Source organism: Colius striatus, chromosome 1, assembly GCF_028858725.1.
Source record: "Colius striatus isolate bColStr4 chromosome 1, bColStr4.1.hap1, whole genome shotgun sequence".
In the NCBI taxonomy this organism is placed as follows: domain Eukaryota; kingdom Metazoa; phylum Chordata; class Aves; order Coliiformes; family Coliidae; genus Colius; species Colius striatus.
Window position 1 is genome coordinate 137,597,699 of NC_084759.1, and position 24,065 is coordinate 137,621,763.

The 24,065-nt window shown below is 39.0% G+C and overlaps 1 protein-coding gene across 1 annotated transcript in view; it reads right to left on the reverse strand.

Moving 5' to 3' along the window:
* Positions 1 to 3,183: 3,183 nt before the first annotated feature.
* PDE3A (phosphodiesterase 3A) overlaps positions 3,184 to 24,065 on the reverse strand; it is a 246,488-nt gene continuing 225,606 nt past the window's right edge. The window contains exons 10-17 of the mRNA XM_062012293.1: positions 19,709 to 19,820; positions 16,498 to 16,611; positions 14,832 to 15,031; positions 12,546 to 12,749; positions 10,638 to 10,793; positions 6,747 to 6,987; positions 3,796 to 3,802; positions 3,184 to 3,347 (exon numbers count right to left, since the gene is read on the reverse strand). Of these exons, the coding sequence (XP_061868277.1) occupies positions 3,281 to 3,347; positions 3,796 to 3,802; positions 6,747 to 6,987; positions 10,638 to 10,793; positions 12,546 to 12,749; positions 14,832 to 15,031; positions 16,498 to 16,611; positions 19,709 to 19,820 (1,101 nt within the window). The 3' untranslated portion in view covers positions 3,184 to 3,280. The remainder of the gene's footprint in view (positions 3,348 to 3,795; positions 3,803 to 6,746; positions 6,988 to 10,637; positions 10,794 to 12,545; positions 12,750 to 14,831; positions 15,032 to 16,497; positions 16,612 to 19,708; positions 19,821 to 24,065) is intronic.

Here is a 24,065-nt window from a genome sequence, read left to right on the forward strand (position 1 = left end):
TTAATTGGTATTCCTTCCTGTTTGGATAAAATCAACAATCTTTCTGATTTTAAGCCTGTCAGCAATTCCTTCACTGAGAAAGACCTGAGTTAATCAAATTGTACCCACAAACAGGCAAGGGTAGCAATGCAGTAACAATTTGTGACAGCTGCATTGGCAAACCAGGAAGAAATCTTAACAAATTAGAAGCTGACCCCGATTTTACCAAATGGCAACCAAAAAGGATGACTATAGAAAAAAAATATAATAATTCCATTTCAGCACATTTTCAGGATAGTTTTTCTTTGTTCAAGCTTGTGTATGCCTGCTTCGAGGAGTATGGGGAACTCCACTTGCAGGATTTTGCTTCATTCTTGAATGCCTCTTCGTGATTTTACTAAGTGGGTTCCCACTAACACTTTCTGCAATGACCTCTTTTTCTCCTCTTCTAGCAAATGCAATATAGAAATCAATATAAAAATCCAGTGCCAGTAACCATGCACTGAAAATGGAGAAAAAAGTGCCTGGAGATGTGACATTTTAAAGTATCTCTTTAAGTTTAATTTGTAAAGGACAGAATGAGGTGTATCAAATTCTTCTCATACTATAAGGTATGCACATCACTTGCACAAGAAAACCCCAAATAAAATGATTAATCAAAGCAACTGAAGAGGTGTAAAAACACTGCAAACTGGAATTGGTGGAGACTTGCTGAGATCTTGGTGACCTCTTTATTTTCTTTAGAATGAATTCTTCTATACTTTTTCCCTTTAATATAATAGTGCAATTTGGATCTTTAGTCTTCTAATTTCATTGAAAAACACCTATTGAATATTTCTGCTGATAGGAGCACTCAGAGCCACGCTCTAGAGTCACTGTTGACAGGCAAATGCCTTCTCTATTGGTAAGAGTAGGATGGGACGGTATCAGGTAAAGGCAACCCGTTAATCAGAATCAGAAATCAGAATCCCGTTTTCCAGCAAAAGCTTACTCTAACAGGAATGCAATGCAAAAAGAAACTCTGAAGTGATAACACACAATGATGACTGGCTTTGACAGAGGATCATGAGACATGGTGAGTGCGTAACAAGAGCAAAAACAGGTGGATGCAAGGTCTGAAATGAAACTTAGGATTTCTACAAACTCTTCCTTTCACAAGCATTCTTACATAAGCAATCCTCTTCTTGGCACGGGGCTGCAGGATCCAAATATAAACAGCATATGCAGTCAAAAGATTTTTTGAAAGATATGGAACTTTATATGTATAATTTTTTTTGTGGGAATAAAACTCTGAATTGTGTAGCACTGATCAATGCTGCCAGTCCCAAAGAGCATTACTATTTTAAAGCCTTGATCCTGTAGACCACCGGCTTCCCACAAGGGTCTATACAAATTACTCAAGACTTTTATTTGTCAGGTTTGGAAATGGCTACACTGTATAAAAATGGTTTTGTATTTATTTTTTTAAAAAATTAGCTTTACAAAAAACCTTTTCCCTTTTTTTCTTTGTCTTTTTTCTTTTTCTTAAAGATATCATTATCTACAGTAACCCATAAAAATTTTTCCATATTTACATCTAGATAGCTAATCATCAACAAATATAATATCGTGAAATAAAAATATTGAAAGTGAATATCCAACCTTTTAAATAGACATTTGGCTCACAGCATAAACGACAGAGAAAACAAATAAGAACAACAAAAAAAGACCTGCTCTTTACTTAGAGGCCCGATATTTTCCTTTCTCTTAAAAAAAAAAAGAAAGAAAGAAAAGAAAAGTATATTGGTGGGATCAAACATGCTGCTTCTAAGCAGAATGCCAGCAACAAACTGCCCCCATCCAGCACCTCACACTGAAAATCCAAGTTCTCTGAAGCTGATGTGAGTGGTTGCTGAGACATACGAGCGCCTGAATGATGCAGGACTGGCACCTGTCCCCCATGCTGCTCCTAATGTATCATTTGCCATTTATTCTCAGGAAGGATATGGCCCCAACACTCCCCTTCTTTTGCTCTCAAGAGATGAAGTTCAGCTTCGTTCTTGGATGACATATTTGGCCACTGATGCACAGAGGCATAAGGTTAGGGTAGGAAGATGACAGTGTGCCTTTAGTTTATGAGTACGTACACGCATTTGCTCTTTTCTCTCTTGCCCAAAACACATGCACTGCCCCACGCAGCCATTCGCGCACTCAGTGTTATATAGAGGGCCAGGTCCTCTCAAGGGGAACAGACAGAAAGCCACACAGTCCCTTCCATATCCTCTTTGGAAAACAAACTTCCTGGCACATCCCTTTTGCCATCACTCTGGGAAGTGCTGGGGAGGATGAGGAGGAGCCCATTAAGGCCAGATGGTGCCAGGAAAGCAGCCTGGGCCACTGTGGCCCCTGCTGAAAGGCTGCTGCCTGCAGCCAGAGTGCAAACTGGGACTTGGAGGGCTACAGGGAGTGCAAAGCTCCTCAAAATGGTCTCTAGTTCCTTTATGGGCACAAATTCTTTAAAGTCAGGCCTTGTGTTTGTTGCTGTGTACTGGGGCAGGCGCTACACCTAGTGTCATAAGAACTCAAACTATGCTATATTACATTACATCCACTCACACTTGCAAACACCCCGTCACAGGCACACACGTATGTGTTGGCAGGATATATCAGCATTCATATAAAGCTTCGGAACTTTTATCCCTCAGCATTAAGAGCAAAAGCTACTTAACTGGTACCTTACTGTTAACTGCAAATGTGCTTTAGAAGCAGCATTTCCTTAGATAACTTTCTTCTGTAAATATCACAGTGACCATAATATATCATTAAATGTATTTCGCTGAAGTGCACAGCCAATAACCCTGGCTCTATATATATATATATATATATTTATATTTATATAATTCCACCCACTCTCAAATCTCTTTTTAAAAGTCTGTAAAAGCCGGTGTCGCAGTGTGAAAGCTTCCTGGAGCATAGGAGTTTAAGCAATGTACCTCACCATAAAAAAGGAAAGAGAAACAAATTAAACAGCTGTAGGCGCATTATCCCATACTTCTACAGTGTTGTGTCTAAACGCTGTGCTGGCTTGAGAAACAGTCTGTGCATGAGTCAATCTGTCTTAAAATACTGCTGTAAATATTGTCATTGGTTTGGTTCTACAGTTGTGCTCTCCTCTTCATCCCTCTTGGGCTTCCCTTTCTCTTCTTCCTCTTCCCTGATGGCTTGGATTTGTTCTGAAGACTGGTGCAGCGTGGATTGCTCTGTGCCTTGCTTCTCTGTCCCGGCTAATCTCTCCTCATCCTCAATTACTTTCTTCCACATTTTATGGTTCTGAAGCAGGTGCTGAGTGATCTGACAGTAGATTTTCCTCCTCTTGAACTTCTTCTTTCCTGTAAAATAACATGTGACATTAAGGTACTGTTTTCTGTGAGAGAATAAAGAAAAAGGACTGAAGGTGTAGGAAGCAGACAGGATGTACTATAACAGATTTTTAAAACCACAAACTTGAACAGTCTCAAAATTTTAGCAAATTATGCTTCCTCGGGCCTCTGAAAAGCACAGTTTGAGACCTAGCTTCACCCTCTCCTCTCTTACCCCCGACTATGCAGCTCACAGAGACATCTAGTGCCTGAATTATTATGGATAAAATGTTATTGAGCTCTTTCTGCTCATTTTTTTAATTAAAGACCCTGATCAATCTCCTCTATAACACAGTAAATAAATAACATATTTCAAATAATATATAAGTATACATATAACACACACATTAAATACTGTTTCCCATTCTGTCACGGATCCCTGTTGATTGCCCTGATTTTTTTTTACTCCACATTTTACCTTTGATCTGAGATGTAAAAGGATAACAATTGAGCAAGCATTAGTAATTAAAGGAGGGAACTCATTCCTGTATTCCCTTTTCAAAGTAAGAGATTCACCACTCCACCACCACAGTGGAGATGACCTTAAAGCCTTTCCACCACACTGTTTCATCAATGCAGTCTGACCACTTATGGGGTAGTCATATAGCCAAATAGTATCATGGAGTTCACTTGTCTTTGGTTTTGAAGCATCAGTCCCCTGCTGTTAACCTACAAAATGTTTTTGCCACTAGTAGTTCTCACGGCTCCTGATACAGCTGCACTACAAGTGTTTTGCTGTCTCGAGTGTGGTTTTTTCCCGGGTTCATAGTCTATCCAATACAGATTGTTAACTCAACAGTACAAAGCTTGGAATTTTTTCCTGGTCATTAACAATGGCAATGGCAGTCACAGAACTGAAATAACAATCCCTCCAAAGACAACTGCTGGTTTCTTTTTTAAAGAAGGTGACGTAGAGGAATGTTTTGTACCAAATAAATTTGCGTGGATTAGTATTTGCAGGTTGCCTAAAGTATGTCTGTGTCAGGATCCAAAACGTTTAGCCCATGAAGCTTTTGAACTGGAAACAAAGAGCTTTTCATTGAGCACAGACCAAATCCTACTCAATCTTTCATTAGAAAGCCCTTGGTTCTCTGTAGGAAACTTTCAGGTTCAACACTAATAAGAAGCCCCTACCCTGCCAATGCTGCAGGAGGACATTCTCTCCCGGGTTTCCTGGGTGACCCTTCATCTTGCTGCTCTTTGCAGACACCAGCTAACCCTTGCTGTGGTGGTTAAATTTGTCTGAATCACTAAAGACTGAGCCTGTGTAAATCATATACTTGCACCAGAATTTTGGGGGAATTACATGCTCTCATATAACAACAAATATGACTTTAAGCTATGTTAAGGTCTCATAACTTATATCTCAACTGCTTTAGAGAATTATCAGGATCTGGGGGAAGTCTTTCTGCCACAACTATAGCTCCACCTATCTGAAACTCATTTCCATCAAGAAAAACATTTTCACCAACATCTTCACAACTCTTACTATCTATGCATCTGGTAACAGCCTTTTATTTTGTTTCATTGAGGGTCTAGATAATTCAAAATTGTGTTGATCCTAGGTATAAATTTCTAATGACATGTAAAACACCTATATTGACACAAAAAAAATGATGTAGATTCCCGATTCAGATCCACAGAGTCTCAGAATTTAGGGAACTCGAAGAAAACATTTATAACACATTGGTGTAATCGAGAAGATAAGCACTCCATGCTTGGTAAGAAGTAAGCAGGAAGAATTTGTTTGGGTATTTCAAAACGTCCGATACATTCATTTTTAAGGCTTTGAAAAACGACAGCCTAAACCCACCAGGTTAATTAGTAAAGTACTGCCACGGAGTAGAATGTGAAAAGGAAATCAGAAGACAACTAAAAATGGTCTCTTTTCAAGGGTTAACAAGAGCTGATAACCTGAAAGCAGCATTGTTGGACTTGACTAGCTTTGACAGAAAAGACAAGTGAATAGAGAAATGAGGTGAAAGGAAATTAAGAATTTCAAAGTAACTTTAGACATGCCACTGGATAAACGAGAACATGCTTCACCTTTAATGCAGCAATACCAGTTTCAGGCTTTGGGATCTATGCCGCTTACCAATAGCATATGCTTTCCCCTGGTAGCCAATTCCATAAATGCCAATCTGCCACAGTAACATGTGGCTCTGCCTGCTATCACAAAGCTGACAGATCATAAGGTGCTACAATAAACGTGTGTGTACTGTATTATTTAATGTTTGTTGTTCTCGACCACATTTTTTGTGCTTTTGAACCAGCTAAAACAAAAATATGTGCAAGTGTGTGTGCAGGTATCTGTGAACAACAGCAATGATTTTTTAAATACAAGCCATTTACTCATGGATCTTACTGGAGAGGTCAATTCTGCACCTCAGGGGATGTAGATTTCAGTTCCACACTCTTATGTAATTTATTGCAGTCATCAAATCTTTCATTTCTCAGCTGCCCCAACAGAAAACAGGCATGACACTCAGTAGGGTGTAAAAATGTGTGGGAAAGTACAACAAAAGTGAAGCTGTTAAAAGAAAAGTTTTGTATTAATATTTCACTAGTGCCCTTAAGGCTAGTGCTTTCTAGAAGGATTAGATATAGAGGAGAGAGAGAAAGATGACCTGGAGGAAAGAAAGAAAAGAACAGCAGTAGGAAATTCAGAGGGAGGAGGAACGGGAAAGAGAGGAAAAGGTAATGCATGCAGGATTAAAATGGTAAAAGAAACAGGTCTTTTCTCTTAAAAATCACTTTCAATGAGTGCCTGAGATCTCCTTTCAAGGTACAAAGTTTTCCTCTCAGTATGACAAACATTGGCACTGTTGGCCAGAAGGGCCAAGTGACACAGCTCCAAGCACACATCACAACAATGTTCAGTGCTGATTCTCTCATCAAACTTCTCAAAGACATTTGTATTATTATGCTTTCATTAGTAAAACCTCTTTTCCTGCATCAGCATCTCAGAGTCTTATTCTTTTACTCCCGTCCATCATACTAACTCATGGAAATGAGTACTTTCCTTGAAAAATCTTCTCCCAACTGTACTTTCTCTAACTGAAATTGTTGCACTTTACCAGATTAGTACTGAAACAGTTTGAAAGGTCCTCATGTGCAGACAGGTGGTCTGTACATCACCTGAAACCTCAACTGAAGGTAGAAATGAGTAGTAGATGCGAACACCAATGTGTACCCAACCATGGAGCATCCCCTCCACATCCAAGGCCAGCACTGACTCACTGTAACTCTGGAGGGCCCAAGCTGAAGCTCACCAGCTCAGGGTCTCTATGCTTTTACAGTGTGGCTGCTTAGGTTTTGGTCACAATATAGAACTTGCTCTGTTGAACAATGTAAGTTTGAACAACTTACTGGATTCAGAGTTTTCAAATGTTTCCATTTCTGCTGCTTCTTCCTCTTCCTGCTCATCAGTGTCTCCTGATTCATCACTATCTTCTATCCATTTTCCTGGCATCAGCCCCGCTGAGTCATAGGAGTTACATAGTGGTCCCACAATGTGAGTGATGAAAGATTCCTGGAGGTGTGCCAGCTGAGGAGCAGAGCGATCCATGAAAGGACTGATTGGCAAGCCCAGGCTAGCCTCTTCATCACCCTGGAGATGAAAAATAGCCATCATTTCTCTGAAGTGAATCAAACAAATCCATGTCACGCAAAGCACTAATGCACATCAAACCAATTAAAAAAGATGAAAGAAAAATAACTCAACCCTAACGCCGCTTCCACAGAAAGCCAGCACGACATTACTGCAGTGCCATCACATCAAATGGTTATTTGAAGTTACAGTTCTTTTCTTGTAAGGGGACTCACTACCGACAGTTTGAATTTAAGAAGGAAAATAGTTGTGCAAACTGATGCCCACTGCCCTTGTCCTGCACCTCCTGAGTGTGAAAACTGGAAAATCGTTATTTCCTTTCCTGACATTATTCTCAAAAAATCCCTTCTGACAACAACCTTGCAGTCAGACACCTGTTTGCAGCAAACAAGACTGAACTTCTACAAACAAGGGCTATGTCATTGAACTAGTTTTCTTATTAATTTTGTCCTTACTATACATCATATGGCTTTGGGTCATAAGTATTTGCTTCCTAGGACCATTAGAATGATCCTTATGAAAAGCAGAGGTTACTCAGAAGCGATATATCTTTCCCATAAAGCTTTTTGCTAGCTTTTGCTGGGGAGAGAAGGTAGAGGGGAGGTATTGGAAGACTTTTTCTCCCTCCTCTCAGGACATAAAAGAAGGTAAAACTTCCTTTCAGAACCAAGTCTGATATACTTACTCACCCTTATCACAGCAAAGCTTCTAGTTATATCAATGGGTTTTCAGATGAGTAGACATGTCAAGACTGGATGCCACCTCCCCAAGAAACAAAATCTAACCCCATTAATGAAGCTGACATGAAATACAGAGGTCTGTATTTGAGAATAGAGATTATAATTTGGAGAATAATTTTCAGTTTCCATTATATTACAGATTGTTTGAATTTAACTCCTCGTAGCCTAAATTTTACAAAAGTCACAGAAAATGTATCTTGTCAATACCCTGTTGATATTCGGCCAAAGAAGAAGAATTAAATTTTGAAACATATATGACAAATGCCTTATTTCCTTGTGTTTTGTCACTTTTATAATGATCTATCCTGAAATGTTATGTTCAGTCATTAAACACAAAATATTAGTAGTAACACTGAAACATGCCATCTATTATTGAAATTGCAAGCAAATTAAAAAGAGAAAGCAATTTTCTCTTCTTTACAGTAATATATCTGAGATTTCCTGGTTGTCATCTGTCAGTACTAGGAAGAAAACTGACTGCTGAAATGTTTACACATTATTTTTTCATTTTCCACTAAAATAGTATTTATTATGTAAAACACTTTGCAGTGCATTTTTAAAATTCTTTTTAATACGTCTAACCTGTCTTCAAATAAGTATGCTGAGCATGTGGAGGGAAGAAAATGAAATATCCTGTAACAATATGACGTAGGATTTTGAATCCTTCTATTCAGCATGTTTTTAATAAGGAGTTTTTATTTATATGAGAGTAAAAATTCTTCAAAGGAATTGTTACTTATTAAAGTAATTTCAAGAAAGAGAATTCATAACTTCCATAGTACAGGTTGAACGTACACATATGTATGCCTTTGAGTAACAATTCCAGGGAAATTCAAACTTCCCATAAAATTCATCCATTACAGATTTTAACATGGTTAAACAGAGAATCTAGCTTATCTTCCTTAATACCAAAAGTAAATCCCAGGAAAAAATGTTTTCTGTTTTCAATCCCATCAGTATCCTGTCAGCATGGCAACTCATGCCATGCAAAAAATACCAAAACAGAAACGTGCTGGATTCTCAATTCAGTGAATACACATCTTCTACTAAAACAAAAAAAAAAAAAGAAAACCAGAAACATTAATGTCTTACTATCTGATCTCTTGGCACTTGCAAGCCAAGAGTTCAAACACACTTGCCTACAATCCCCGTGCCAAAGGGAGTGTCACTAACAAAAATAGCCTATATGTTGTTCAGAATAAAATTTTTCAGAAAGGAAAAATCTCAAAAGTAATTTTTTTAAAGTACAGGATCATAAGAAAGATAATCTCCAACAGTTTTTTTGAGCAGCAAACATTAATAGTACACCTTTCTGACTGAGGGAAAATAACCCAGACTTCTTCTGTGGAACAGATGACACTATCCTCCCACACATGTTCTTCTCCAAGCTTGATTTAGAGCTCAATATCCAACAGTTTGATGATATTAATGTACTGGAGCACTTACATTAGTTATGTTTGATCAAAGAAGAGTCATATTTATATTAGCAGGTGTTGACTGTATGCAGTAGTCACCCACATAAGCTATGATCAACACCAGAATTAAGTGAAATACAATTTGTTGGGAGAGTTGTAGTGAAAACAAGCAAATACGAAGAAAAGTATTTCCTGAAAAAAAAATTGGGAGATGAAGGTTGACCACAGTTGTTATGGGTCTCACTCTCTTACAGAAAAAATTAAAAGGAAAATTGAACCAAATATATATGAAAGAGTCATTGTTCTTTTCCTCAGATCTGAAATAAAGGAAGGAGCTTCAAGTTAACATCTGAATTGCCCCTTTTCTCATTTCTTTACATACTCCAGAAGGCAGCAGCATCAGGAAATTCTGGTATTTTTCCAAACTGTTAGTACATATAAGAAAAGACCAAAAGGCTTTAAAAGATATTAGCCTATAACCTGAAGTTACTGCACAGCCTCCCCAAGATGTCTAGGGGGTGTCTGGTTCAGTGATTTAGCCTGTTTACTTCCTCTTGAAAAGACAGGATGTGGAATTCAGTTTAACCAGTACTTTAAAAATTTGTTCCCACTCAGGAAACAGAAGAACAGTGTGGGAACAGCCCTGTCCTTCACACTCAGCAGGGATAAATAGGTTATAAAAATAAAAGTTTCAATTAAGGGCTCTCTTACACCTGGCAGGAGAGGACCAGTGCCTGGCTCTCTTCCCAGGTCTTTGTAAATCAATCTGTGGCTGTCCTCCTTCCTCGTGCTACCATCGGCTGAGTCTTGCATAATTGGTGCAGCTGTACTGATAAACCTGAAAGTTGAAAATGCCGTCCTAAAAAATACAGTACGAGTCAGGATCAACATGTAGGGAGCAGATATGGTTTGTGATAAACTGAGAGTAAAGGTTACAGTTGTGCTCGGTACATAAATGTTCTGTGTGTGTGAACAGAGATGTGGCCCACAAGGAAGCTAAAACAATTCCTCTGCTCTGTTTAGATCACCTCAGTAAGGATGTTGCATCCAGTTTTGGAGATCATATGTCAATAAAAGCATGAGCCACCTGGAATGACTGTAGAGGAGAGTAATGAGAACCAGATGATGTCTTGAAAAGACATAGAAGGAAAAAGGTGGTTTGCACTAAAGACTGAAAGGGAGACGTGATGACTGTCAAGAGAAAAAAACAGAGGAGAGGCACACTCATTCACATGTCCACTGTAACAATAGTGCCAGATTGGTGCAGTTAAGCCTGTAGAAACCCCATAATCAGAGGGCTTCTAAGTCACATCAGAAGCTTCAGTGACAAATGGACTTTCACTGATTCAGCACAAAGATGCACTAGTGTAACTCTAGCCATCCTCTTCACCCTTATTTGTGATTTTCAGTCATCATCAGAACCCATCATGCTGCAGGACTGTTTAACACAAGGCATGTAACCAGCAGATACCACTTTGGACATGCATTTATTTACCTGTTCATAAAACTCATTGACAATGCCTTCTGTCCATTGCAGATGCAAATCTTTGCATTTTGCAGGCCCGTTTATGTCAGCCAGTTTGATGCACATTTGACAAACCAGCAAGCGGTCGTTCTCGTTGGTCCAGTCAATTCCAACATCATCATTCACCTAGTACACAGAAAAAGGAAAATCATGACAGTTCTCCTAGGTAAAAGCATGCATCCACAGAGGAAGGTCTGCCCTGGGGTATCTTACAGTATATTTAGCTATCTCACAAGATCAGAAGTGTAAACAGGTGAGCTAACCCAAGGTTGGAATCTGCAATCAGTTGTAGAGCGATGTGTAAAGAGAAAAATAAGTGAAAAACAATGAACATTACGGTAAATTATAAGAAATTATTATTTAGCAAATGATGCGCCTTTTTGAAGACATTTGTTAGGAAAGCAAAGAAATGAAATCTTTCTATGACATTTTCCAAGAAATTACTACCCCACTGGTGTAAATTACCACGCTGATTTAGTTGCAGTGTGAAGATGCATTTAACAAGCTTATTTCTCTACTTGATCTATGCATGTCTGAAAGTATTCCCTTTTTCCTTTTCTTTATTTTTCCCATACCTCCCACAATAAAAAGTGAAATATACTATCAATTGCTCTACTTTAAAGAATATGTAAAGTATATATAGTATATAAAGAAATATACTATAAATTGCTTCACTTTAAAGAATCACAGAACAGTTAAAGTTGGAAAGCACTTTTGGAGACTATCAAGTGCATCTCTCCTGCTCAAGGCAGGGCTACCTAGAGCATGCTGCTCAGGATTGTGTCCAGTTCAGTTTCGAAGATCTCCAAGGAGGGAAACTCAAAAACCTCTCTGTGCAATCTCTTTGAATCTGCAACTCCTGCTGCAGTAATTTCTGTGTTATTTTTAAACGGGGATTCCTGTCTTTTGTCTATCATCTCTTGTCACCAGACACCATTGAGAAGAGTCTGTCTCTGTTTGCTTTACTTTTCCTGTTAGGAATTTACACACATGGCTACATCCCATCAGGTCCCATGGATTTGTGTATGACCTGTTTGGGTAAGTGCTCCCTAAGGTGCTGCCATTCACTGAGGATAATTCTTACCTGTTTCAGACTTGCACCTAAAGGGGCCAGGACTCCTGACATCAGGTCTTAGCCACAAAGACTAAGGCTGAGAAAACACTGAGGACTTTGGTATCACTGACCATTTAGAGATGTAAAAGGCCAAACTTTAGTGTGGGAGGGGCTGTCTTCTACTGTCCACTTAATTATTGAAATTCAAATCTCTCTTTGAAACACAGCTTTATTATCAGGCTTGAAATAGTTGAAAATAGACACAAAGTTGTTGTGCTGTAACTAGATGAAACTTCCACAGTCCTCTATCAGCAGGTCCCCTGCCCCAAGCAGCAGTAGGCCCACATGATGAGGGCTTTGCTTTTGACATACATAATGCAACTTAACTTATCTCAGAGAACAGTATGTGCTCCAAGGCACTGGACAGTGACAAATGCAAATTAAGCATTTGTCACTACAGAAACTTGGTAATACCTTTGATTTTCTTATCCTAAGTACTTTGATAGTAGGTCTAAAGTGACAGTGAACAAGAAAACAACGCTGTAAAGCAGGATGTAAATGTGATTTACATTCAAATACTCCATAATATCTTTCGCCTTAAACCAGTTTCTGAAGAAAAAAGAAATGTATATAAGAAAAGAAACTGTGTCACTAAGTTAGAAAAAAACAACAGAAGTGTCAAGACTGCTATTCAACAGAATGTTTTACAGAAAAGGACATTCAGAAGGGCAGCACAGCAATCTTTCTGGCCTTTTTGCTGTGATGAGACTATGCCCCACAATCTTTTCTGACCACCCACCAGAAACCTGAATCAATCTTTTTACCTTGGCATTGAATTTGGCAACAAAATCAAAGTGTTTCTTCAGGTCAGTAGCCAAAATTGCCTCAATGACGAGGAAGCGGAAATGCTTAAATTCCACATGGTCGAGGTTGACCAGGAAGTTGTACTCTGGTCTTGACATGAAAAGGTTCCAGGCAGCAGCAGCATGGTGGTTCTCCAGGACAGAGCGGTCGTTGTATAGCACTGCCTGTGAAAGCAATGTGGGCAGTTGAAAGCTGAGAAACCTCTTAGAAAAAGAAATGTTGCAACAAAGAAATGAGAAGGATATGGAGGTGATGCAAAAGTGAGGTTCAGCTTTGGGTGTTTCTGTGTGATTTTGGGTTTCTTTTAAGAACTTCTTGATGTTGAGATTGTTATTTTGGCAGGACTAGTAGCAGATACCTGCATTGCTGTGATGGTGAACATTTACTGGAAGATTTATTTGAAAAATCTGGGTCTAACTACATCATTGACAATAGATTATTCTGTTTCAGGCCAAAAATTAATGACTAATATAATATAGGCGTGTGCTTCCCTGTTTCTCAGAACTAACCTAACAGTGGTAATTATCTTTGGTGTTTGTTCCTGGGAATTCTGTCTGTATTGGACTGATTTCAAACATAGAAACAAGTGAAATTCCAGTTTGCAACCTGACAACACACACTCAGCATGACTAGGCTCAGTAAATCCTTACCAAAACATGAAGAGTAACTCTCACAGAGATGGCAATTCCATTCAGAAACTAAAGAAAGATCTAGAAAGTGGACTTTACAGGACAATAACTATTCAGTAAATCTCCCTCCTTCAGCAGTATTCAGGCTTTTGATAGTTTAGTTTACAGAAAGAAAAGCTTTTGGAAACATGATTCTGTGCAAAATAGGTAGAAGTTTTGTAACTTTTTACACAAATATACACACAATGTTCCAGCAGTTTTTCACTTGAAATATACTTTCCAGACATCTAGAGATAAAAAAAAAATTCAATCCTATCCTCAAGTACAGAAAACAGGTTGCTGAAGCAACTCAGCACACCCCACCTTGCCTAACGGCACAGAAAGCATCTGAGATAGATATATTCTGCTACCCAGGTCCAGCTCTTGATGGCAGATTTTTAACACAGCAGAACTTTATCATTACGATAACCTATTACATCTCTTCATGAAAAAGAAGGGAAAAACTAGATGCCAAATACAAGTTATACAAATTTCAAGTGATATCAGATTTTTAAAAAATCCTCAACCAAACAATAAACCCAAACCCCCTAAAATAACAAGAAGTAGAATTTCTCCCATTATTTTTAAGCTAGGGACAATATATTATGGTTAATCATCTAACTTCCTTTGTTGATTTTTACAACCACAAAACTATAACATTCACTTCTTAAAAATACATTTAAGGATAGCATACATCTTCTACAAATCTATTTACCAGGCTAGAATATCACAGTTCTCAACTGCAGAAAGATGTTACTATCAGTTTCTAGACAGAAAATGATATGGATCAAGTTCAGGTGACTTGGTGAGAGAAGATGTCTGGATCCAAGTTAAGGAGAAAATCTAGAATTTCTGCATTCCCACCTAATTTGTCACCATTAAGCTATTTATTTTTTTTTTCTGTGCCTACAGAAATATTTTTCAGCACAGTACACTGAAGCCAGACATGTCAGCTTTGCAAGTAAGGAAAGATGATCTCATAATTAAGCCAATGAACAGTGACTTAGAATTGCTTAATTCAGCTCTCAGCATTGGCAGCAACTACTGGGTGAACAGGTATGTCTCAATTCTTCATTTATAAAACTGAGATTATTTTCCACACAGTCCCATGCCCTGATAGATGCATAAAGCAAAAATACATTGATAAAAGACTGCAGCTGCTCATATTCTATAGGAACAACAGAAAATATGCTGCAATCATGAACAAACTTCCATGGTGCACTGTCAACTATACAGTTTTTTAAATTTTATTTTAATCTTTCTGTGCCTTACTGAATAATTCTGTCCTTATTTCACAGTTACAGATTCTCTCAGTCAGCAGAGCATTAGCTTTTCCTTCTGTGAGACATATTATCAGTATCCTTCTTACCAGCTCTACTAACTGAGGATGGTGAGGGTATGTAAGAGGACCCTTACCAGTAACTCCCAAGTGAAGTGATTATTTCTGTCACTTTGGTAAGCTGTTCCAAATATTTAGTAGACTTACGCTTAACAGAAGCCACAGGCACCACTGTCATGGAGAAGCTGTTACCAAAGATTTTCCAAACTTAGCTGAAACACTTCTTGAGGTTTATTTACCTGAGGAGCACTTGTTGCTACCAAAAAGGCGTTGGTCCTTCCTGGATGATCATAATCATGCATGGCTGCAGCTACGTAAAGAGCCATCAATTCAAGGGCAGGGATATTGCCAGCTAGGCATCCATAGCTGTCATCTGTAGGGGTGTAAGTCTTCGAAAACACATAACCCATATGGCCATGAGTGATTCCACTGTCAGAATCTGAGCAGAAATAAACAAATTTAAAAAAACAAACAAAAAACCCAAAAACAAAACAAACAAAACAAAAAAAAGACCTTTAACGTTTTTTCAGTGACTTACTGAAACTGATAGAAACACCAAGCAAGAAGAGGAGTAAATTTATAATACATAACTGAAGACTAAACATATCCTGACCTCAATGCTTTCTGGCACTGTGCACATAATCCAGTGCAATAAGACACACAAATGAAAAGGAACAAATTCTGATCCCACCTGAGGATCTTTCAGCCACTCAACAGACCCTGTTCTCAAACTATGTAAGCGACTAGCCATGGATTCACAGCCATCCTGGAACTTTTAGGGTAACTCAGTCTTTCTACTTCTTCGTCTAATTGCTTCATCATATAGATCAGTCTATGAGTCTTTAAAGCAATGGACTACATTTATCAACTCAATTAAGGTGCAGAGGTCTAGACTTTGGATTTTTGCTGATAATCCTCCTAACAGTCTCTTTTTGAAGCAGCTTGAACATTCCTATCAGAGGCAGATACTGAGTGAGATGCTTTGCTAATTTAATCTACTTGAATAGATCCTACATGCTGCTGAAGAACGTCTTTCAAAAAGCAAACACCTGAAAGCACCAGAATTCAGTTCCTTTCACTCCACCCATTTCACCTCACTAACAAAGTCTACAGCAACCCTTGCTAATAAATTTTTCCAAGAACAAAAATGTTTCCCACCCCACCAAAACATCCTGAAGAGTTTCCACAAATTTTATTTATGTTCAACACAAACACCACCAAAATTAAGAAGAAACAAAAGTGGTTTCTGCAGAACAAACTCCTGCTTTTCCAGTAGCTCTCTCAGAACTCCCATAAAATACAGACAGGTCCTCTAGTTGCTATAGCTGAACCCGAACAAGTTAATATAAATATGTAATAAGAATAGCTTCCCATAAAGAGCAATCTCAAAACAGCAGACAAGTGGTCTTGCAAACTAGTTGCGAAATGGTAACACATCTCCCTCCTTGGAGACGGTGAAGAAAAAGTTCATAAAAGCCAAACAGTGGCAAGTGCATGGCAGTACCTGCATGCCCCAGCCGTTTTGTAATAGCAAAACAATGCAAGGTTTGAGGATTTAAGAGTATATGCTGCTTCTAGAGCAATATTGAAAAGTGCCATTAATACAGTTTTCCTAGGGAAAAAAGTTATTGTAAAAATCAAATGGTAAAAAACACCTGTTGTTACGAGGGACCACAAAGGATTGCATTCACTTCGCTAAATTCAAAGTATTAGGCTTTGGAGGATCGGTTCCACTGTCTTCCAAGTTACACAAACATGCCTATACACCTTCAACATCCTACTGTGCTTATAAGCCTATATAAAAGCAAGTATTGCACACAATTCTCAATTGGTTGCTTTCTTACAGCAAATTTCCAGACAAAATGTTTAAAAATATAACATATATAATTGCACATTTAAATATACCTGAATCACTTGCTGATCCGTGATCATTAACCACAGTTGGGAGTCCTGGGATGGGCTGAGTAGTCAGGTACCACACGGCATGTAGGACATCAGTCGCATGGATTCGGTTGTGATCTGTGACACAAAGCAGATGACCCTACTGTTAAACATGGAGGATATCTTCGAGAGAGGGAAATCAGCACCATCTAGTGGGTACTGCCTGGCAGACAACCCAGCAGAGACAAACCAAACACCACCAGCATGACAAACACCTGTATTCTGTAGATGGCCAGTTTGTCTTTAACTAAAGTTGAAGCACATTCAGTCTCTCTCACCAATCAAGAAAGAAAAACCAGCAGAGAAGCAGTGCACCATAGGAAACTTTGCAAAGCAGTATTATAAAAGGAGCCTGAACTGTGTGCTACCAGCTTCAGTCCTTTACTCCAGTGATTGCCTCCAGTAGCTAAATGCCATCATGTAAATATGCACCACTAACCTCTGATTCAAATTAAATCAGTGTGAAAATATCACTAGCTTTTAAATACAAGGCAGGTAACACTTACCTGACTCTACCTGAGCAAACTTTAGTGCTGTACTAGCAGCTACACAAGACACATGTATGCTGCACAGTTAAACCGGGTTCTTTCTGCACTTTTCCTACCACAGATAAGAGTTAGAGAATCATAGAAGGATAGGGGTTGGAAAAGACCTTTAGATATCATCCAGTCCAGCCCCCCTGCTAAAACAGGTTCACCTTGATCAGCTCACACAGGAACATGTCCAGACAGGTTTGAAAACATCCAGAGGAGACTCCACACCCTCCTTGGGCAGCCTGTGCCAGGGCTTCCTCACCCTCACAGGAAATGTGTTCAAGTGGAACTTCCCGTGTGGCAGCTTGTGCCTGTTACCCCTTGTCCCGTCACTGGGCATCACAGAAAAAAGACTTGCCCCATGCTCCTGACAGCTGCCTGTTAGGTACTGAGAAGCATTGATCACGTCCCCTTTCAGGCCCTTGATCCTGTTACCTGGCTTGCTACAAGCTCTCTTTATAGAAATGACACACATAATTCTCATAAAAGGTTAAGAAGATAATGGTCGAGAATCAGGATAACACTGGAGATTATATGCAATCCTTCACCAGGAAAATCCTACCAACACACAAGTCTGGAAGCCCTCTCTAAGAAGTAATAAGTGAAGTTGACCAGATTCATTAGGGGTGAAAAAAAATCTCTGTACTCTAGGGAAACAGAAGGGACTGTCAGCAAGATATGTAAGCAACCTGGCTTTATACCGGCTGCATCCTAAAGAGCAGAAGTGTGCAGCTGATGGAGGGATTCTCAGCACAGAAGATGAACATCACCTTAAGGCTGCTCCTTCTATGGCTGAAGAGGAAGGAAGGAGAAGTCCTGGAAGGGAGAAATTACCCTGGAGAACCATATTTGCCCTCTTGATACTGCAAGGGGACAGATGATGCTTCCTCCTGCTGGGAACTGTCCCCTGTACCCTCCAGATCAGCACTGTTGAGTCACATTTCTAACTCCTACCATCAGTGCAGCCGCAGCTGTGGCCTGTATTTCCCTGGCTCTGGCAGAGGAAGGCTCACCATCTTGCCCATTGTACACTCCAATGCTCAGGGTAACTGCCTAATTTGTCTACAACTAATATCATCAGCATCCTGCCTGCCAAGGGCAGATGAGTGTAACATAGAAAGGTTTATCATATTCACAATTTGCAATCACTTTTCTTACTCACTAAACATGAGCGTGACGTCATGCCACTTGCCCCTTACATTTACCCCTTGCTTTCCTCTCTCTCTCTCTCCTTTGTCTTCCTTGAAATACTTTTAGTGACTGCTAGCTGAAATTTTTAACAGCAAAACAGTAAGCAGCACAGGAATGGTTATTTTTGGAAAGAAGAAAGTTAAAGAGAAAGGAGTCTCCTTTCCCCTGCCTTCCTCGAAGTACTAAGAATGTCTCTCCTGAGACACTAATCTCTTCACACAAGCCTAGAAGATGGCCTTGCATAGGGGCCTAATGCTCTCCTCAGAAGTAAAGGCTGGATTAGTCTCTTGTAGTACTGATTTAATCCCACTGGGATAGTGACCATTAGTTATGTGTGAATAACCCATTTTTTTCAGTTTAGCAACCAGAAGAAAGAAGCAGTTAAATCCAAACACAATGTTTTGGTTTTTACCCTTTCACAGAAATGTAAAGCTGGAAAGTAAACTAATTTTGTATTAGACAAAACATTCTGCTTTACTAAAATGAAACAAACTTAAGAAAAAATCAAGGAAATCAAGGGCTAGATTCACAAAAACTCCTGTGAAATAGTTAAATGTTTTAAATGAAGAGGAATGGTTCCAGTGGGGCAGACTGGAATATCCACCTATAACCCCCTTCTGTCTATCATCTCTCTTCCCAGAAAAGAGTCCAACCACGTGACCTGGCTAGGAGGAATTTTGAGGTAGCTTTCCTTCAATCCCTCCCACCATAGGTTTCCAATTGGAATGTAACATTTTGAGAGACACTATATGACTTATTAAACCAATGTTTCTGACATTTTTCTGGGAGGTGGGAGAAAACAGGGTGCCCTATATTTCTCAACATTGGGGTTATCTCACAGCTAAAGGGGGCAATAACTTGCTCTCTCCTCCTGGGGGAAAAAAAAAAAAAAAGTCTTCTGCAGCTGAAGTTTTTTGGTAAATATGATTTAAATTAGTAAATACTTTGGGGATGGCCAAAAGCAGGTTTTTCAGAGAATAAATGATTCACGCTGGAAAATATCTGCAGAGCTGTAGTTGCAGAAGAACAAGATGCACTCATCTACTTGGCATACTTTTTCTCCTTTACAAAGTTCATGTCCCTTGGTAGCACAGCACTGCCACTGTGTAAAAATCCAAACTGCTTATGGGGAGGAAATGTTCCAGTAAGCTCCAGTTAGGGCACTAGGGTACACTTGCATCATCAGGAAACAGTTCTTTTGACTTATAGTAGGCTTTATATAGTTTGAGGCTTACATGGAATTTGCCATGAATCATTATGAAACAACATAAAACATTAAATAAAAAGAAAAAAGATGAGAGGCCGTAGCTCAATACCAGCCTCTGACTAGAGAGCTATCCATTTGGTGGTGATGTAGCAGAAGAAAAAAAAAAATTGCTGTTATAATGAGAGAAGAAATGTTTCAACAACAAGGAACTTTACATCATTATCTGCTGGGAATTTTTACTTACAAGGTATCTCTCGGTATCCACATTCCAAGGCATGAAAGTAGTTCATAAATTCCCTCACTGGTATTTTAAAGGTTTCAAACAGCCCCATGTCTTCAAAAAGTCTGTATGACACCTGAAAAATAAAACCCAAGAAAACAACCTTGTTGCTAAATAGATCAGAAAAACTCTAAAAATTAGGTATAAAAATCATTCTGTCAAATTACCCCATGAAAACGAGCTCTCCTTGTAGTATTTTCTCAAGTACACATGATCTAGCTATAGCTACAGCTATTTGCATTGCCATAGGGATGTGGCTAAACAGCCAAGATATTAACAGTCCTCCTCATTGCTTCATTACACTCTTCCAGAAGTTCCTCTCTTCCTTTCAAGCATATGGATCCCCCAAATTTTGCAAGCACCTCAGAAACATACACACATAAAGGAAGATACCCAGAAGCTTTTAATGTCTTAGGAAAAAACTTAACTACAGCCTTCTCCAAGGAGCGTCCACAAGTCAAATCATTTCTCAGAAAATGGGGAAACAAGTAAAGGCATGACAAAAGGAGAGAACCACTCAGATCCTATGCATTATCTCCCTTCCCTCTCCCCCATTTTGGAAGTGAAATGGCAAAAGTGACTTCTCCGAAAGGGTTTCAGAGGCCACAAGCATCTTGGGAAACAGAGCTGCTCCTTCCATGTTCCTGCACAGAAAGATGACTTGTAGACATCCAGGAAAGGACATAACGGAAGGAAGAACGTGATGGATGAGTGAGGGGGTGTTTTGGAGAGACAAGGGCTTAGAAAAGCAGATAGTAGCTGCTGCAAAATGGACACTTTTGAAGACAAGTTTGAACGTGACATACAGAACAACGGGACATATTAAAACTACTGCCTGACCTTTTCATTTCTTTCACAAGTTGAACCCTAAAGCCTTTCAGCTTCTTTATTTATTTACTGCTGTAAGCTAAATTCTGTCTTTTTGATGTCATCTGTCTGGCAAAGATCTGCCTAGAGCTAAGCAATTTGAAGCACATTTGGAATGATGAATGCTATACCAATGTGAAATTGTTACAAATTATGTTCTGTACTTTACATATGAACATAAACAAAGCATCTATCCACACCTTTCTGCATATTGTGTATATAAATTGGGACCTGTGATCTGCACTTAAAGTTTAACAAACAAAAACTTCAAATGACCTGCCACAGTTTATGTCTACAGTAAGAATAATAAAAAAGGATATGAGTTTGCAGCATTAATGATCTTTTCCCCCCATCTCTCCTCCTACTCATCCCTACTAGGAAAGATCTGCATATGAGCTAAATCTGGCAAAGCATTTCAACAGGCAGTGCTGATGACAGGTTGAGTGTGGTGTCTGACACCATCCAGGATGCTGCTCTAATGTCACAAATCTGACAGCTGGGGTTCTGCTGGTGTCCCCAGCCTTTATTTCTGGTTCTACCATAATTGTAGAAGTGCCAGTAGAACCGTGGTCATTAGAAAGCATCAACAGTCAAGCACAATTTCCTAATATTTTCTGTCTCTCTTAGCAAACAGGGAGGAGGAAGGGGTAAAGACAGTTCAGAAAGAGGAAACAAGGGCATTGATGTCTTCCAGAAAGTCAACTAACTAAATTCTTTCATTAAAAAAAAAAAGGAAAAAAGAAAAACTGCAGTTTTGTTTATTCATTGCTCTGGATTAACCATCATTAAACACTTCTGTCTTTCAAACACCATCCCTCTCAAACCACATATTGCTTCATGAGTTCCCTGAGAGAATCCAGAGAAATTAGGGCTGAGCATGCATGGCACCCTCTCAGTTGTGGTGCAGTGCCAACTGCCAGGGTCAAGCCCAGAGAAACTCTGATGGCTGCCAGGCACTTGGCAGTGGTTGCTCGACACCTCCTCTTCCTTCCAGCCTCCATTTTCTGCTTGTCTCTGTAACAATTCTAATGCTTGAATTAATAAGTTATAACTCTGATACTTCTGGTGGAGGTACTTGAAGAAGGACAAGGACTTCTCAGAACGATTCTTCACGGAAGCTGTTTTGGAAATGAGGATTGTTATTCATACATAGCTCCTCTCCTGGGTGTTGTAGGCACACATAAATGGCTCTTGTTGCAGGGCACACGTAAAGTTTAGGTTGGTGCTTTGCTACTCATTGTTTGCAGGCAATCCTCTTACAGTCTTTTATTTGCTTTCTTCAAACATGTGCGTCTTTCAAGTTCTTAGCATCTGGTCTCTGGCTCTGACGAACACGACTCCTCACAAGGGCCATTGTGACAACAGAATACCCCATCCTTCAAACACCGATTTCCTTCACTCCTGTATACATTGGCTGCAGTTTCTCTCTGCAGAAGCCATATGTGATGATAAGAGGCCCAAATGTTCCTTTTGGCAATGATGCCACCTCGCCTCGGTGCTGCTCATGTACTGAGAGCATAGAAGCATCACCAGCATTTCTCATCTCTACGGGCCCAGTAATAAAAGCTAGAGAGGGACCTTGACTTTAACCTATTCTTTTTCTTTTCTTTTTTTTTTTTAATTTCCAAGGCAAATTACTTTCTCTTCCATGGGTTTTAGTTTTATAGAAGCTGTAAGAAGAGTGTTAAGTGAAGAGTGTTACTGAAGACATTATCTAACTTTCATGGCCTGTTGTCATCATCTCAGTTGGAGCACACTGCTGTTCCTTTCTGAAATGAGACTGGTATGTAAATTCCTCTCTAACCCCTATCATGCATATTTGTTAGAGCCACAATTAGAGTGCTTAGTACTGTACTTTGCACAGATGCTTTTATGGCCACTAACTGGTTTGAGGTCTTTTTATATGTCTAAATCAATTTAACATTCCAAAAAGAAGAAACAGACATCTCAAACAGCTTTAAAGATGCTAAGCCAGCATTTGCTTTCTAAACTGAATGCTTCCCTAGAGGCACGTGTCAACTCTGCTTTGTTTCATCTCATAAATTTAACCTAGCAAGGCAAACATAGTTAATTCAGCTTGTTAATTTACTTATTTTTAATGGATGGGTCCATTTAATGGCAAAATATAGAGAATATATCATTAGAGCTTTTGTTTTCCTTTGTAATATCCCAAGATTTAAAAATTATACAAGAAAAAGACAATACTTCTGGCTGGAGAAAAAGATAGTAATTTTGTTAGGAACATAAGAGTAGGTGGGGGAAAGAACTAAAGGATCTTTATTTTATGAACAAGGTTGAACTTACTATATTCTGCTTTTAATGAGTGGGAGTTATTACAAACAGCTGTTACAGAAAATGTAGAATTTTGATCACAAATGTTATTCACTAAAGCTTCTCCATTTTATTTCACAGGCTTCATTTTGTGGCGCTGTTAAACTGGTAATGTGCTTAGAACCTGTGCATAAAACAGATGCTGGGAAACAAGAGTGTAGAGCTTTTTTCTAAATTGAGGGAGGCACAGGGTAACTGTCCTGAGAGATACAGACTCCATGAACTCAGTAAAGTGCTTAAACCTGTAGAGGTACTCACGTAAAACCAGAACACATTTTGGCTCATACAAACTGTTGGTTATACAATAAAAAAAAAAAAATCACTTTCTGCTTTTCCTTATGTTTCATCTATCAATTATCATTCTTTACTATTAGGAAACAACATGACCAGTATGATCTAAAAGAGGATTTTAATTGCATGCTCACCATCTAGTGGAAATGGGTCATCACTGAATTTATATCAATATTCAACCCCAGACATAGTTTGCCCATTTCTCTGAAATCAACCTAGAGAGCTGGTAGGCTGGTTAAATATAGATGTTACTTGCCAAGCTACAGAACAATAAAAGGCAGACCAAAGTATAACTTTGAGTTTATGCCATGGTTTTCCTGGCTGACCTCTATATAATTGGATCTAGTTGAATAACAGCTAACCATCAAGGGACCAAGATTTGATACAGCATTCTCTGGAGCTTCTTGCACTGAGATCTGCCAGACACAGCTAACCTCTGTGTTTGTGGGCGGTGTTAATTGTTCCACATGATACCAATTAACATAATCTCTTCTTTCCAGCACTCATCACTATATAATGCCTTGTAAAGTGACACTAGATCAGTCAGATTCTCTTGGTTGGATTTTTTTTCCCCTCAATTCCTAAATAATAATTACTTGCCTTTTCTGTTTAATAAACTGCAATACTTCCATAAGAAAAAATGGCTATTTTTTCAGTGTGCCAGGAAAAGGGTCATAAAAGAGAAGAAAGTTCATCCAAGAAAGTTATTATGGAAGTGACATTAATCATGCTGGGTAGAGATAGGCTGTATCAGTACCTGTGTTCCACTTACTGGAGGGAATTAAAACTCAACGATTGAAAGGCTGATTAGTAAGTTCTCACATCCTGATTT